Genomic DNA, 16,803 nt, shown 5'->3' on the forward strand with positions numbered 1-16,803 from the left:
AATTTAAAATTTTCCTTTTGTAATACTAATTTTTCACAAAATCAAAGGATTCGTTTAATATTCAGCCAAAAAATGCAAATATGGGTTAATTTTGAGTGAAAAAATTCGGATATACCAATTATGCGATAAAGCTTATTTGTCTGGTTTTAAATGGGAAAATTAATTGAATAAATATCAGCGAAATGACATTCGTTAATGTATTTCCTGTGGTGTGGTAAAATAGCAAAATAAAACCGCAATTCAGTTTTAATTGTTTCAATGTTCATTTTAATTTATTTTTATCCATGGAAAGTTTTTGACTCAGTTAAAAAAAAATAAGATACAAAAAAAACATTGAAATCATACCAGAATCTTTCAAATGGTATCTTTATGAGCTTCTAAACTTTTCTGATATACAACAAAATATATTATATATAAAAAATATAGAAGAAAAAGTAGAACACAAGAAAAATTAAACATAGCTCGAAGTATAATGTTACAAAGAAAAAAAATAAATATAAACTGAACGGAACTTCCATTATACATACATAACAAAAAAGAAAAAAAAATAAATATAAAATAGTGAAAAAAAGTTACAAACGTTGTTAAACATGTTTCAAAAGAAAAATAAAATCAATAGTTAAATATCCCATGCACTGAGTTGATGAACAATTTAAACAAAAAATCTGAAGATTATAAACACCTTGAGCACCTTAAACAGAAATACATACGAAAAATATATATTAAATTAATAGAAAAACTATTTAAAACAATGTTTACTAAACATATATACACATACAAAATAATATTAATAAAAAAATCAAACGATTCCTTGAAAAAAGAATGTCATTAAAATTCTAACATGTTCTTCTAAAATTTATATTTTAATAATAAAAAACAATGTGTATAATGATGGTTTAAGTGACATGACGGTTTTAAAATATAAAACAAGATAACAAATATAACATTAACATGTGTAAAAGTTAACAAAAGTTAATATTAATAAAATTAATCTATAGAAAATCACCGATTTTTAAACATTTGCTCCGCCAATTTTTCGATAATTTTCGTGTCATCATTATTAGCCCATCAACAATGAATCCTTCAACACGTAAATTTATAAACATAACAATCTTAATTAAAACACCAAATAAAATTGTAAATAAATATAAAAGAAATTTTGAACTAAAATATTAGATTAAAACTATAAAAAAAATGTGTGGATCTATAAAATGTTAGAGAAAAAAAAATTAGCAGCAAAATTTTATTGAGACGAAAAAAAAATATTATATATATAACAAGATGAAGATGAGAAAAATGGAAAAATATTTAAAAAGAAAAAGTAATAAATATTAAATAAATTCTGAAAAATTGCATTTTATTGTTGTTAACATATTTTTTCTAGTAGTTTTGCAATTTTAATCTTGGCACGACGTTCATACTTTGCAGCTCCTGGAACAGTAACTTGCATGCATAAGGAATTGAAATCTTTGAGACACTGGAGGAAGATTTGCAAGCGTTGCACCACGAGCAATACGCCAGGAGGCCACATTGATTACAAACATCGACATCAAATGCATCGGATGATATCATGAGACGTTCCATGATGAGCATTGATGCGCCATACGAAATTAAACAGTCGCGTTCCATTTCTCCGAGACGCAAGCCACCTTCACGACTGCGACCTTGGGTGGGTTGGCGTGTTAGAACGGCACGAGGACCACGTGATCTGGAAAATTAAAAAAAAATGAAGTTTGAGATTTTTTGGTTCCTTAGGCGATCAAATTAAATTATTTTAATTTTTGTTGGAAAAAAATTTGAAGACGAAACGATGATTTTTTGCATAAAATAAAATTTATTTTAAAAAATTTTAATTTGTCATAATTTAATTTTTGTTAATTTTGATCATGTGAATTTTTTTTGACAAAATGATAGATTTTACAGTAAAAGGTTTTTCAAAAATAAATTTTTAAAATTATCAAATCAACTATGATTTTTTTAAATCATAAAAATCATTAAAAAAAAATAAAAAATACATTAGGTAGTTTTTTTTCTTCAAAAATTTTTTGAACTAATTTTTTGTCAATCTTTTATTTAACTTTACGAGAAAAGCAAAATAAATTAATTTTTTTCAATGAAAACTTTTGAAAAATTGCCTTTTTAGTAATTTTAAACTAAAATATTTTCTATTAAAAAAAAAATTAAAACTCACCTTGCATGCATCTTATCCTGCACCATATGCTTGAGTTTTTGGTAGTAAACGGGACCAGAATAAATATACGCTTGTAATGGCTCTCCCGTAATTCCCGAGTAAAAAATGTCTTTTCCGAGGTAGTTAAAGTTGTGTTTGAAAAGCTCATCTTGAATATCGCTACATTTAGATCCACCGAACGCTGTTCCATAGTGAAATTTCCCTTCCAAAAGCCCTGCTTTGCCTCCCAGCAATTCCAATGTTTTTCCTACCGTCATACGAGATGGAAAACCATGCGGATTCATGACCATATCAGGAATAATTCCAAAATCATTGAACGGCAAGTCCTCCTGATCGACAATTAAACCCGTGACACCTTTCTGCCCGTGACGCGAACTAAATTTATCCCCAATTTCTGGTCTTCTTGTTTGTCGCAACAGAATCTTGATCAAAAAGTCTTCATCAGCATTCGCTGAAACCATAACTTTTTCAATGTAACTTGGTTCCGTGCCCTTATAGCTGATTGGAACACTGCTGTAGGAGACACTTTGTTGTCCTTGCTCACCTCGTTGCTCAATGGGGTTCGTCGAAGTCACCGCTGGCATTTCCTTGTTGATCATCGTTTGTTTGTTGACAATTTTCTCGCCTGGCGAGACAATTCCATCGGCATCTAGACATTCATGTTTAAAAATTACCTTGTTTGTGAGACTATCTTTCATTGGACCCATAATCCGGTCGAAGGTTTGGTTCGTATATCGCTTCACCGTGCATTTGGAATTTTTGTACACCAGGCATCTTCCATAACCGCGATCAATAGCAGCTTTATTGAGAATCAGGGCATCTTCAATATCATAACCGGAGTACGACATGACAGCAACTGTTGCATTTTGACCCGCAGGAAGCTTATCGTAGCCTGTTAGCTCAATTGTCTTGGAACGAACCATCGGCGTTTGGGGATAGACGATGTTGTACATGAGAGTATCGATGCGATTCTTCTGATTGTACCCGATAATACCCATCGCTTGCTTTCCCATGGCACACTGGTACGTATTTCGAGGACTTTGATTGTGATGCGGATATGGCACGAGTCCCGCACACACTCCGAGCAACGTAAAAGGCTCAATTTCCAAATGTGTCGTTTTTTCTGGATCAATTTCCGACTCATAACAACTGATATAAGAGTCGTTTTCCTCATTTACATCCAAATACTCGATTAATCCGTCGTCCAAGAAATCCTGGAAGGTGCGAAGACCAGCGTTGAGCTCATCAATGTGCTCCTGCTTCACCAGAGGGACCCCTCGTTCGACAATTATGTAAGGACGACAAAGCCGACCACCATCGGTGTGAATGTAGACACATCTTTGCATGTGTGACGTGTGAGCCGACACAAAAGCGCCAATTAATCCCTTCCGTCGCATCATCCGGATCACTTGAATGAGTCGCTGGTTCCCAATTGTAACGCCCAAGATGTTACCATTGATGAAAACGGTAAAAACTTTTGGATCGTTGATTGTTTGTCCGCCCACCACTCGAATATCTTCAACTCCGGCATTAAAAGCCAACCGAATAACCGGTCCTTCTTCCACTTCCGTCGTAATATGTGTCATCAACGCCAAATTTTTCACCAAACCACAAGCCTCTCCTTCGGGCGTATCAGAAGGGCACAACATTCCCCATTGGGACGGCTGCAACGAACGAGGACCCGACACTTTTCGCGTCTTTTCGAACTGAGAATTGACTCTTGTCATCATTCCCAGGGCCGAAATGTAACTAAGCCGTGATAAAACTTGCGTCACGCCAATCCGTTCCATTTTGAAACGCTTAATGGTCCAATTACCCGAAGAAATTGCCGATTCCAGTCCGATTGTGATCTGCGCCGCTCTCATATGCTTCACGACATCAAACTGTGCCGCCTTTATTTTTGGGATATTTTTATCGGCGATCGTTTTGAGCTCCCAATTGAATCGTTTGAACAAATCTTCGAACATTAATCCGATCAGAGAACCTGCCAATTCAAGTCTTTTGTTGCCGTAGTAGTCGCGATCGTCGCAAGACGCTGGATTCAGCTCTGCTTGCATGACACGACGCACCATTGTTGCCACATAAATCGCCTTCACTTGGAAATTGAAGCTTTCGACGGGAACATGAGCGAGAATTGTCGTTGCCAGTAGATCTCGTGCCTCGTCGACTGGGGTTTTGTATTTTTGGGCTGCCGTTTGGAAGCGTTTCACCATCAATTTGCTGCCCATGTACTCCAAGGCGCGTTCTTGTGTGAAAACTTTGTGGTTAATTGCTTCGAGCAACGAAGGACCGAAACGCGTTTGGGTATCTGTGTCAGTGCCAATCAGCTGCATTATTTCCTGATCCGATGTAATTCCCATCGCTTTAAAAATCACGACGATCGGGATGTCTTCCGTCATCGAATTATGCTTCAAATAATATTTCCCGTGCTTTGAGACCACATTCGTGCGGGACTTTTTCTCGTGTGTTGATGATGTTACTTGACACTGAACCACGCCGTTGTAGTCTTCCGTGATCATTTTGTTCCACGACAACTGTTCCTGTATCAAAATGACCTTTTCCTGCCCTCGAACGATGAAATAACCACCGGGATCGCGAGGACATTCGTTCATTTTAGACAATTCATATTCAGATTTGCCCGTTAACACGCAATTTGACGATCGCAGCATGATTGGCATACGTCCAATGAGCAAATCTTTTCTTACAATGCGTTGCTGGCCTCGCGTATACTCGATATCGACAGTAATGGGAGCCGAATATGCCATGTCTCGCAATCGGCATTCATGGGGAGTTGTTTCTTTTGTGATATTATAGCCGTCTTCCACGTCTAAAATGAGAATTTAAATGAAATTTTCGTAAGAAAATGAAGAAAAAAGCAAATTTACCTGGCTTTCCGACTCGAACATCGGTGTATTGCAAGTAAAACGATGGATCCGCATCACTTGTGACCTTGCTATTGGCTTCCACGATCTTCTTGATGTCAACATTCACGAAATAGTTGAAGGAATCGATATGTTGCTTCACCAAACCCTTGATTTCCAGGAAGGCAGGTACCAGTTTCCATTTTTCCTCCAAAGCTTTGATGGGTTTTCGAGCGATATATGGATCGTTGGTCCATAACGAGTCGTCTGCCGTCATTTTTTCGCCAAATCTTCAATTAAAAACTGATTTTTTTGAAGAAATTCCTTTGGAGCGATATTCACATGGCCGGTTTGTTATTGTCTTTGACACGAAATTCGAGTGGATTGAACGTCAGTGACTTGACAACGAATGTCATTGCTATGAAAAAATAAATAAACAGATGGAAAAAAGTGAAAAATAACAAAATTCCAAATGATGTGTGCCCCAACCACTGTGAATCGCGTTTTAACGAGTCAATGAGGAGGTGCGAACTGGTCAAATGTCGACGAAAATCCGAAACAAGTCCGCACACAATACATCTGGCATCAATATAGCAACAGGAGAGAGTCTCGCCAATGGACACCATCCGCAACAACAACATCCCAACCAACAATCATTGCTCAAAATTGAGTCGGTTGTGCCAAAGAAATTAACGAGTCGAACGCTAAAGCTCCAAAAACCGCATCTAACAAAGTCCCATTCGACCCTCACGTCAGCCTACATCAAAAAAGTCAACGAAAGCAAGCGAAATTTCGTCGTGAGTGGCAATGGAAATCCGCGTCAAGTCGAAAGTGGCGGAGGCACGACGCACTGTGCGGGAAACGACGCCTCGATTTTCATCGCGGACGGCATCTACACGATCAAGCGGAACCAAAAGGAGAAGGATAAGTTGCCCGATCGCATCAATTTGGACCGCAAAGGGCTCACGATGATTCCCGCGATCGAGGAAGAACCCAATTTGCGTCTTCTCTCGTTGCAACATAATCTCATAAATGTTTTTGCCATCGCTGCAGCCGACAGTTACAAGCAACAACAACAACAACAACCGGACCAACAAGTGTCAAGTCCACCGAAAGAAGTTCCTTTAACAAATAATCCCCAAACAGCCCAATTTATAACGAATCCGCCACGAAATGCCATTTTACACAGACAATTATCGCGCCAACGAAGTATCACAACGCGAAATCAACTAATCTTAAATAACAATAATATAAGTTACATGGGAAACAAGGCGTCTGGCGTCGTTGTCGGCGCCACAAATGGCACAACTAGCAACGGAAACACCACTCCCAATAGCAGTAGTACTTCGAATAACGGAACGTTCCTACAAAAGTCACTCCTACTCAATGCTCAACCCAAACACATCCTCAAAAAGTCAAATAGTTTTATCAATAATAGCAGTAATTACCCGAGTTTCTTGACGACGGCACCCGGCACGACCTTCATGGCGTCCCAGCAAAAGTCCCAAATCCGCAATAAGTTGATGCACACGCCGTCTTTCAGTGTAGACAACCTTTCCTCGATGTCGGGCAGCACCACAACGAACGGCAATGGAATCGCCGATGAAAATAATGGCTCTTCAAGTAATACGCCCGATTTAGTGAAGAACGGCATGACTGACTCACCGCCACTGGAAGTACGACACAAACTCATCAACTTGGTCTTTCTCGACTTGTATGATAATCAAATTGAGGTCATTGGAAATCTTGAGGGTTTGAAATCTTTGACAGTTTTGTTGCTCGGCAAGAACCGCATCACAGACATTTCGGGATTGCAATGTGTCAAAAACACGCTGAGAGTCTTGGATTTGCATGGAAACAAAATTTGCAACATTTCGGGCAAAATTTCGCCGTTACAAGAGCTAAAATCGTTGAATTTAGCGGGAAATATGTTGAAACAGATTCACGAAAAGGATTTTGCTGGTTTGTACTGTTTAAAAGAGCTGAATTTAAAACGGAATAAAATCAAGAAAATTTGTGGCTTTGAAGATTTGAGAAGTCTCGAGCGTTTGTGGCTGTGCCATAACGAGCTGCAGCGCGTAGAAGACATGAGCTCGATCGCGCGAGCCTTAAATCTCAAAGAAGTCACGATCGAGAACAATCCCGTGTCGTTAGCTGGCGATTGTGTGTCATTTCTCGTGAGTTACTTGCCAAACTTGATTTCGTTGAGTCAGATGCAGATCACGGAGCAGGTGAGACGAGCTGCGGCGGCATGGCGTAAAAATAAAGAAGCTTCCGATGCGAATTATCTGCATTTGACGTCCGATGTTTGCCATAGTATGCGACGCGAAGAGATAATTTCGAATGCTCGTACGAACTGGGAGCTGCTGAGATCGCAACAGTCGATCAATACGACGCTGAAACATCCACATCCGCCGCAAAAGACGACAAAAATTCCGCCGGAGCATCATTTGGAGGTGGAAACCAGTACGAAAAGATACACGAGACCGTCCTTGGGTCCCAACAACAATCGTTTCAAGAAAATTAATCGAAAACCGTTGAAACCGCCAATTTCGCGTGATAATTCTACGACGTCGGAACAAGGCGGCGAAGATTATTTTCGTCTTCCACCAATTTTGAGTCCCTTTTTAGACCATAACAAGGACTCTCCAAATTCGAATTCCAGTTTAGGACCAAATGTCGACTCCGGTTCGAGCGTTTACAGCTCCGAGAATGAGGCAAACGACGAGAAAAAGCCGAAACCTGAACTGCCTGTTGAAACTGTTGTGGTAAAAGTGACGGAAGAAAGTGCCTCGGACCCGATTGAATCAAAAAGTTCGAATCCAGCCCCCGTTTTACAGCCCGTCGATCAAGCATCCATTTCATCTGGTGCCTCGTCAACGAAACCTGAAGTGAATTCAACGCCAGAAACCAAAGCAACAGACTTACTGCCAGTTCCAACTCATGAAATTACATTGACACTCCCCACAAATGGTGCAGCAAATTTGCCCGAAGAAGTCATTCCCATTGATAAACAATCAAATGTCTCGACGGCGAGTGGAAAGAGCAACGAATCCGTCGCAACGAATGCGTCGCAGCAGAAAAATACGGATCATAGTGAGCCAAAGAGTGAACGGTGCAAAAGCTCAATGCCCAAACGACAAAACACAATTAGTAGTATCTCAAGTAGTCGAGCTCAAACTGCCAGAAACACAAACAGCAACACTAATGGAAATAGTAGTAATGCAAGTAAGTTACCATTTAGGCGAAAAAAATTACTAAAAATGTTTTCAGTTTCCTCATAAATAATTGAGTAGTGAAAATATAAGAAGCTGTTCAAATTTTAATTCATTTTGACAGAATTTCTTTAAAAAAAGATAAATTTTCATTAAATCAGTTCAAAATTCAATATTTTCATATATTTTATTTTTTTTAAGATTAATAAAAATTTTTTTGTGCTCAATACAGTGGAAAAAATTTTTAAAAAAGAAACTTTGATTTTATTTCTTTTTTTTTTTTGAAAATTAAAGATTACATTAAATCAATTGAATTTAAAAAAAACTTGCTTTAAAACGATGTACAACGAATTCCAAAAAATTATATTGAGCAAATTTTTAATCTTTTTTCTTAAAAAATATTTTTTTTTTTTGTGAAAAAAAAACGTAAAAAAATAATTTTATGCAAAAAATTCATCAATTAACCGTCAGAATCGTTAAAAATTAGTACCGTAAAAAAATTAAACAATTTTTATTTTTTTTAATTTATAAAAATTATTGATTAATATTAATTCGCCTCATTTTTAAAAATTTTATAAAGTCGAAAACATTTTTTTTGTTATTTTTTTTCTACTGAATATTTTTAAATTTCCAACAAATTTTATTTTAATTTTTTCCTTTTCAGAAAACAACAATAATGATGCACAAAACAAGACACAAAACAAAGCAGAACGCGATCGCGAACAAGGCGGAGACTATTTAATCGAAATCTGTGGTCGTTACTTGAACGTTTACGGCTACGGCGCTCTCAAGTTCATCGACAAGCAGTGGAATGTCCAAAAAGCAACTGATGTCCACACAATTAAATTCAGTTACATCAATTACAACAACATCACTGCAGCCCTCGGGAAAGTCAAGGTTCGTTTTCCGAACGCCGAGCACTTTGTCTTTCGCGAAACCAACATTTATTGTCTCGGACAACTCAATGCACTCGCGGAAACCCAAGGTCTGGTCAGTCTAACGATCGAATGCGAAGGAAATACCATCATGACGAAAAATTGGCGGTCCTACGCGATTTACCGCTTGTCACATTGGGGCTTGAAAGTCATCAATGACGACGAAATAACGGAGGAGGAAATTCAAACAGCCGAAGCTCTGTACTCGGGTCTCTCGGATTTGGTGCTGTGGTCACTGCCGGAAGCGTTGCTTCAACCCCTACTGATTAGATTGCGCCTCGAGGAGACTTGTCAAGCGAGCAAGATGACCGCCAAGGAGTGGTTGATGCAAGCCGAAGCATCGTTGAAGAGTGTCGTGGGCAAGGAAGCGTTGCAGTGGAAGAAAAACGGACAATTTCACGAGGAACAAGCGATCCGCGACAAAGGCAAGAAACATTTCACCTTTATGATGGAGAACACATGCAATGCCGTCGAGAAATTGCAACGACTCGACACACTATGGCCATCTGTGTTGCACGAAATGATCAGAAATTCACTGATCGACTATTCGCAAATTGAGACGTATGTCAAAAATTTGATGCAAGAATTACTGAAATAATTCCGTCCAGCAAAAAAATTGCTCTCTAGTCAAATACTCACGTAGATTAAAATATTTTTAGGATTAAGTCTCCTTTATTAAGGCAATTTGTAGTTGAATTTTACACTTACTTTTTACAACAATCCACAAGGCCTTCACCAATTTATCACAAATGGAAAAAAAATTGAAGAGCCAAAAATGAATTTCTTACAATATTGAAACAAAAACCAAATATGAAACAAGTAGTGCAATTATAGTTAATAATATTATATGATAAACTTTTAGCAAAGCACAATTTATAAAATAAAAAAAATATTTGTACAGACAAAAAAAACGCATTTTTTTAACAATATCATATTAAATATTTATTCACATCATAAATCACACATCTACAAGTAGAGTAATAAGTTTCATTCAGTATTTAATATTTCATGTATACATCAAAGGTACCTGATTATCTCATGTTACGACTACTACAAAATACCTGTCTAAAGTTCATTTTTTTGCAAAAATTGTCCTGAATTTTTCTCGATTCAAGGAGATGAAAAATAAAAAGTTTTGTCACGTGGGAGAACTACGATGGTCCATCCGCTGTTGCTAATTGTTTATTTTTTTTCATGCATAAATGTAGGTAGTTCTAGAAATACTGGCTAGTATATGATTTCTAAGGTCATCAAAGTTTTTTTTTATTCTTTTTAGGGACGCTTTGAATTTATTTTAAACTTTTTGTCCTTTGTTCCGTTAAAAAAATTGAAAGTTCTATGAGGCAATGTTAAAAAAATTTTACTTTGATTTTTTTTGAACGTAAAAAAAAATCGATTTTAAACATTTTTTAATTGATTTATAGTATTTTTAAGACGCTTCAATTAAAAATCTAAAATAAAGTCCAATATTTTTAAAAATAAAATGAGACAAGTTAAGAAAAAAAAGTAGGAATTTTAGTGAAAATTTTATAAAATTAAAGTTTTGTAAAAATTTTCTTTGAAAATTCAGTTTTTTTTATAAATTTTTATATTAGAGTAGGGTAAGTTACGTTTTGGTTAAAAACCATGTCAAAATAATTTTGAAATTCAAAAAAAAAAAAAAAGAAATTTTTCATGATCTAAAATAATTTTAAATTTCGATCAAAATTTAATATGAAAAAATTTATGATTGATTTCGAAATAGATTGAGTTTCATTTGGGCTTAAAAGAAATTTTTAAAATTTTATCTAATTTTTCTTTTTTTTTTAAATGATTGAACATTTTTTTTTTTCAATTTTTTGAGAATTTTTAATCATTTTTTTGAACTTTAACTTTTTTTATTTTTGGCTCCCGAGAAAAATGACCTTCTTTTTCCTACATTCAATTTCGAATTTGTCAAATATAAAATACTATTGAACTTCAAAAATTGCTTAAAATCAGTATTTCAAAACAAATTTTGATATTTTGCCTCTCTTGATACCGAAAAATAATTTTTAGGACAAAAAGTTTGAAATAAATTTTAAGTGGCTTTTCTTCTAAAGGAGCTTTCACACAGATTCTCTTAAATTTTAGCGAAATCTAGTCTGCTAAATGACCATTTTATCCTAAATTCTATTCTAATCAAGTCTAATATTTCACTGAGTTGAGTACATTTCCGTATCAAAAATGTTTAAATGCCATTACAAAAAAAAAATCCCTTTTTTCTTTAGTTAGGAAATTGTGTGTCCTCCGAATGAGCTGCCGCCGATGTTGTCGTATGATGCGGAATTGTTACGCCGCCCGTGTCATGCGTAATTGAATCCGTGCTTTCGAGCGGCAAAAAGCAATCCGACGAAATTTCACAACTTATATTATGCTTGTTATCACGTTGCAATATTTGCTTATCAATCGACGACGCCTCCGACTGATTGGAATCCTCGATCAAGCCCGCTTTGTGATCCAATTTATGCAAATTCAGCGTTTTCTCGTTGATTGACGTAAAGTTGCACTGATCACACTTGATTTGCGGATAAAAGTCCTCGTGTTTCGCTCGAATGTGATTTTTCAGAGCCGGCGCCTGGATTGTCGTGTAATCACATTTGGGACATTGGTAATTTGTCGAACTGTTTCCCGTGTCATGTTTCTTCATGTGTTTCACCAGAACACTCGGATCTGCCGCACGAAAATCACAATTTTCCACTTTGCAGGAAAGCGGTCGTTCGCCGGTGTGTTGCCGTTCGTGGATCGTAATGGTGGCTTTGCGGGCCGCTTTGTAGCCGCAAACTTTGCAGATGAACGGTTTTATTTTGTTGTGCACCTGTTTGATGTGTTTGGAGAGCGTTTTGGAGTTGGCGAAAACATGCTGACAAATTTCGCAGGTTTTTTGCGAGTACCAACGGACTTTTTTGTTGGCATCTGGTTCCGTAGATTCGTGAATGGACTCCATGTGGCGCTTCAGTTGCGATTCCTGCGCAAAATAACGCGGTTTCTCGCAGACCGTGCATGCAAATTCCTTCATTTCGCTGTGAGTTTGGAGATGTCGAAACACTTTCACCGATATTTGACTCCGGTAATTGCAAAGAGGACATTTGAGAAGACCCACATCGCACTGATGCGACTTCCACAGATGCATGCAACATTCGATCCACTTTTTGAAGCAACTTTCGTTGTTTCCAGGACACGCAAAACACTTGAACAAATATTCGGATCCTTCGGCAGTGTGACATTGCGTATGTTGATCGCGTTGCTCGACTGTCGGAAACTTCAATTTGCACTTTTTCTTCGTGCATTTGTGAATAAATTCCGACGTAAGTTTCTCCTTGAACGCATTGAATTCGAGATTGGCAGGTTTATTTGACGCTGGATCGTCTACGGAGGCGGAGGTGCCGGCTGTTGTTGGTTCCGCGACTACTGCGGGAGGCGTCGACGCAGGTACTTTATGTTTAACGGGAGTCTCATCAGTCGTCGATTGGTAATTATGGATAACGATGTAGTGTTGTCGCAATTTTTCGACATCCTCGAACAAGGAAAGACATATAGCACAAGTGAATCCTTGCTTGGATTGCTCGTTGAACGCATCCAGGGGGTTCACGTGATGATTGAAAAAGTGCGAGAGGAAGCTGTAGCGCTCCTCACACGTGAACGAGCACTCGTGGCACTTGAAGGACTCGACAACGCTCGACAGGACTTCCATTTTGATGGATTCAGCGAACGAGCCTTTGTTTACTTTTTTTGTTCTGAAAGAAAAGTACAAAAAATCTCTGAAATTTGATTGTCCCTTATTGAAAAACGATAAGTACCTTCAATATTGATGAAAAAATGTCCAAAATTAACAAGAAATCAATGGTTTTTCGTAAATTTTCAGGAAATTTCTATTAAAAAAGTGTTTTTTTGATGATTGTTTTGACAGTTGTTGAACCAATTTGCCTTCACGCTAATTCAAAACGCTGCAATTGTCACTCAATTGGGTTTGGCCGCAAATTTGCATCGATAGAAAACGAAAAAAAAGTGCATTTAGTCTATTTTAGGTGTGCAATAGTGTCCAAAATACGCTCAAAATGACTGGAAGATTGCCTGCCTGCGTAATTGATTGCGGAACGGGGTAAGAAACGTTCAAAAACCTTCGATTTCAAGTGAATTTCAGACTGGCACCGAAAATTTTTCGTAACTATCGACCTCCTGCATTAATCATCGCATTTGTGGCCGATTTTTTGAATTACTCCATCGTGGATTTGCGGATTTTTCGTGATTTTTGTCGATTGAGAGTCGGATTTCCGGATAAAGAATGAATCAAAGCCAAAGTTTGATGAGTCATTTGTTGCCTTATCTTAAATTCACTTTTTTTTCTGTAGTACACCTACCTATATGTGGCATATGTGTTAATACTTATATCTTTCTGTTCCAATTCGTAGATACACAAAACTGGGTTATGCTGCCAACAAGGAGCCACAATTCATAATTCCCTCGGCGATCGCCATCAAGGAAAATGCTCGCGTTGGCGACACAAATACACGTCGAATGCGTTCCGGCGTCGAAGACTTGGACTTTTTCATTGGCGACGAAGCGTTCGATGCCACGGGCTATGCCGTTAAATATCCCGTGCGACACGGCCTCGTCGAAGACTGGGACTTGATGGAGCGCTTCTTGGAACAATGTATCTTCAAATACTTGCGCGCCGAACCGGAAGACCATCATTTCCTGCTGACAGAGCCGCCACTCAACACGCCCGAAAATCGCGAATACACTGCCGAAATTATGTTCGAGACATTTAACGTTCCTGGCCTTTATATCGCTGTGCAGGCGGTGCTTGCGCTCGCCGCCAGTTGGGCATCACGTCCCGCCGAAGAACGCACACTCACGGGAATTGTCGTCGACTCGGGCGACGGTGTGACGCACGTCATTCCCGTCGCCGAGGGATACGTGATCGGATCGTGCATCAAACACATCCCCATTGCCGGACGCAATATCACGTCGTTCATCCAGAGTTTGTTGCGCGAACGCGAAGTGATTCCGCCGGAACAGAGCATGGAGACGGCAAAAGCCATCAAGGAGCGCTTTTGCTACATCTGTCCCGACATCGCCAAGGAATTTGCCAAATATGATGCCGAGCCGCAAAAGTGGATTCGGCAGTACGAGGGCATCAATTCGATCACGAAGCAACCCTTCAACGTAGACGTCGGCTACGAACGGTTCCTCGGACCCGAAGTCTTCTTCCATCCGGAGTTCTCGAATCCGGACTTTACGCTTCCGTTATCCGAAATTGTCGATAACGTCATACAGAATTGTCCAATTGATGTGCGTCGTCCGTTGTACAACAACATTGTACTTAGTGGTGGCTCAACTATGTTTAAGGATTTCGGGAGACGCTTGCAGCGCGACATTAAGCGGTCTGTCGATGCGCGACTACGAATTAGCGAAAACTTGAGTGAGGGTAGAATTAAGGTAAGTGAATTGTGGTTGTTCTTATTTCACGCTTAGTTAATTTTTTTTTTCTTTCACAGCCAAAGCCAATTGACGTCTCAGTCATTTCGCATCACATGCAACGTTATGCTGTCTGGTTCGGCGGTAGTATGTTAGCTTCAACGGTAAATTCACTCAAAATTTTCCATTTAAAGTTGCTCCAAATGAAACTTAATAATATTTTTCGATGATCCATGCGATAAAATTGCCAAAATAAGACCAAAATGATTATATTTTGGAAAGAAAGTTTTAAAGATTAAAGGAAGTTTTAACTTTTTTAGGCGATAAAGTTTAATATTTTCGATTTTTTTCGATTTTTCATTATGTTGAAATATGTAATTGAAAAAAATTTTTTTAAATATTTCTTCGTTATTTTTTATAGTGAATTAATTTTAGTTTGTACCTATCATTTTTAAATTTTGTCTCAAATTTATTTTTATTTTTTTTTTATTTTGTTTCAAATTTGGCCTTGTTTTAAAAAAAAATCTAAGGCCGCTCCAAATTTATTTCGAACTTTTTGTCCCAAAATTTTTTTTTCAAAATGGGGGCAAAATAAAAAAAAATTTTTTTGAAATACTTTTTCATACAAAATGACAAAATTTTAACAGTTTTTTGTCATAAATCAATATTTTAGTTGATTTTATGGTATCTACATTGAGATTTGATAATTTAAAATATATCTCAGAGTATTTCAAGATAAAAATTTAAACAAAAAATTTTCGTAAAAAAAACTGTCAAAAAATTTTGAAAAATATTTTTTTTGAAAAAAAATAAAAAAAAAAATTATGTTCTAATACGCTTTTTAATACGAAAATTCTTAAAAATTCCTTGAAAAAATATGAAAAAGACCAAAAAACGGCCAATTTTGATGAAATTTTCAACTTTTTTTTTTAACTTTTTTGCCCCATTGGATTTTCGATTTTTTGAAATTACCAAAAATTTTAAAAAAAAATTTTTTTAAGCAAAATTTCAAAAACTTAATTTAAAATTAACATACCTACGATATTAAATTTTTCATACAAAAATTATAAAAAATTGAAAAATCTTGAGAAAGCCTGAAAAAAGGAAAAAAAACATTTTAAGGAGAAATTTAAAAAAAGTTTTTTTGAGTATTTTATTTAAAATTCCTTCTAAAAAACTTTTTCATTTAATTTTTTAAATTTTTTTAACGAGATTTTGAACAAATTTATTGAGTTTCATTCATTTTTACCACTATACCCACGATTTCAAACATATTAATTTTTTTTAATTGCAGCCCGAGTTCTACCAAGTTTGTCACACAAAACAGGCTTATGAGGAATACGGTCCCGGCATTTGTCGTCACAATCCAGTGTTCGGAACAATGACATAAGCGATTTTCACCTGAAAATGCAGATTTTTTTCTACCTAACATCGCACCACAATCATCACTCTCTAAAAAAATTTACATTCCCATGAACATTGAACAGCAATAAGTAGTTAAATGAAATCGTAACTTGTCGAACGTAGGAGAAGCTGCATTTTTTTGAAAACAAAAAAGTTCACGCGCGCGAACACAAAATCAGGAATTTATTTTTTTAAATATTTTTGTATTGTTTCGTCTTTATATAAAATAATATTTGTCGTCGTCAGATCAGAACCAGAGTTGTATTTTCTTATTATTATTATTTACGCAATTAATTATCAAAATATAATTACTATTCTTAAGTTTAAAAAGAAACGTCAGAGACCAAGTTCTTTTGTGAAGATTTATAACTAAACCGAAAATTTATTAAAATTCTTATTTCTTTTTTGTATTACAAAAAAAAGGATGACATGAAAATAAAACTTGTTCCAAAAAAAAAACGTTTTTTTTTCAATCGTCGTCCGTTTCAGCTTCCTTCCATCGTGGATCGTCCTCTTTGATATCCGCATCCAGCAATCCTCGTTTCTCCAAGTACTGCGCAAATTGATCAGCGATGCTCATAAACTTCCGACACTTTGCTCGAATCTGTCGCCAAGTTTCTTGGTAATAATTTTGGGGATCACGTGCCATGGCTTTGTAGTCCAGCCCATACTTGTCCATGTAGTAGGTGACTTGTTTGACGACTCCTTTTGGCAGTCGGAATCGTGACTCGACATATTCGTTTGCTTCTTTTTCCAGT

General features: G+C 36.8%; 4 protein-coding genes across 4 annotated transcripts; 2 read left to right on the forward strand and 2 right to left on the reverse strand.

Annotated features, from left to right (window-relative positions):
* Positions 1-1,357: 1,357 nt before the first annotated feature.
* LOC134829654 (DNA-directed RNA polymerase III subunit RPC2) lies at positions 1,358-5,402 on the reverse strand. Its single transcript, XM_063842856.1, has 3 exons — positions 5,077-5,402; positions 2,192-5,018; positions 1,358-1,708 (listed from the first exon to the last, which is right to left on the reverse strand). Exons 1-3 carry the CDS (start codon positions 5,327-5,329, stop codon positions 1,381-1,383), a joined length of 3,408 nt encoding a protein of 1,135 aa, XP_063698926.1. The 5' UTR covers positions 5,330-5,402; the 3' UTR covers positions 1,358-1,380.
* Positions 5,403-5,529: 127 nt separating this feature from the next.
* LOC134837519 (uncharacterized) lies at positions 5,530-9,873 on the forward strand. Its single transcript, XM_063852902.1, has 2 exons — positions 5,530-8,280; positions 8,932-9,873. The coding sequence occupies exons 1-2, from the start codon at positions 5,592-5,594 to the stop codon at positions 9,798-9,800; spliced, it is 3,558 nt and encodes a 1,185-aa protein (XP_063708972.1). The 5' UTR covers positions 5,530-5,591; the 3' UTR covers positions 9,801-9,873.
* Positions 9,874-11,392: 1,519 nt separating this feature from the next.
* On the reverse strand, positions 11,393-13,146 carry LOC134827963 (zinc finger protein 728). Its single transcript, XM_063840878.1, has 2 exons — positions 13,021-13,146; positions 11,393-12,957 (listed from the first exon to the last, which is right to left on the reverse strand). The coding sequence occupies exon 2, from the start codon at positions 12,912-12,914 to the stop codon at positions 11,448-11,450; it is 1,467 nt and encodes a 488-aa protein (XP_063696948.1). The 5' UTR covers positions 12,915-12,957; positions 13,021-13,146; the 3' UTR covers positions 11,393-11,447.
* Positions 13,147-13,170: 24 nt separating this feature from the next.
* LOC134827964 (actin-related protein 3) lies at positions 13,171-16,298 on the forward strand. The gene is made up of 4 exons (XM_063840880.1): positions 13,171-13,322; positions 13,633-14,662; positions 14,722-14,805; positions 15,936-16,298. The coding sequence occupies exons 1-4, from the start codon at positions 13,279-13,281 to the stop codon at positions 16,029-16,031; spliced, it is 1,254 nt and encodes a 417-aa protein (XP_063696950.1). The 5' UTR covers positions 13,171-13,278; the 3' UTR covers positions 16,032-16,298.
* The last annotated feature ends 505 nt before the right edge of the window (positions 16,299-16,803 follow it).

This window comes from Culicoides brevitarsis, chromosome 1 (genome assembly GCF_036172545.1).
Source record: "Culicoides brevitarsis isolate CSIRO-B50_1 chromosome 1, AGI_CSIRO_Cbre_v1, whole genome shotgun sequence".
In the NCBI taxonomy this organism is placed as follows: Eukaryota; Metazoa; Arthropoda; class Insecta; order Diptera; family Ceratopogonidae; genus Culicoides; species Culicoides brevitarsis.

What these genes read in the sequence shown, in the direction of transcription:
- LOC134829654 (XM_063842856.1), bottom strand. Translation starts at nt 5,329, where the DNA reads ATGACGGCAGACGACTCGTTATGGACCAACGATCCATATATCGCTCGA. An exon ending in TGTTCGAGTCGGAAAGCCAG is followed by an intron (nt 5,019 to 5,076) that starts GTAAATTTGCTT and finishes TTCTCATTTTAG; the next exon opens with ACGTGGAAGACGGCTATAAT. An exon ending in CAGGATAAGATGCATGCAAG is followed by an intron (nt 1,709 to 2,191) that starts GTGAGTTTTAAT and finishes TTAATTTTCCAG; the next exon opens with ATCACGTGGTCCTCGTGCCG.
- LOC134837519 (XM_063852902.1), top strand. Translation starts at nt 5,592, where the DNA reads ATGTCGACGAAAATCCGAAACAAGTCCGCACACAATACATCTGGCATC. An exon ending in TGGAAATAGTAGTAATGCAA is followed by an intron (nt 8,281 to 8,931) that starts GTAAGTTACCAT and finishes TTTCCTTTTCAG; the next exon opens with AAAACAACAATAATGATGCA.
- LOC134827963 (XM_063840878.1), bottom strand. Translation starts at nt 12,914, where the DNA reads ATGGAAGTCCTGTCGAGCGTTGTCGAGTCCTTCAAGTGCCACGAGTGC.
- LOC134827964 (XM_063840880.1), top strand. Translation starts at nt 13,279, where the DNA reads ATGACTGGAAGATTGCCTGCCTGCGTAATTGATTGCGGAACGGG. An exon ending in GTAATTGATTGCGGAACGGG is followed by an intron (nt 13,323 to 13,632) that starts GTAAGAAACGTT and finishes TCCAATTCGTAG; the next exon opens with ATACACAAAACTGGGTTATG. An exon ending in GTAGTATGTTAGCTTCAACG is followed by an intron (nt 14,806 to 15,935) that starts GTAAATTCACTC and finishes TTTTAATTGCAG; the next exon opens with CCCGAGTTCTACCAAGTTTG.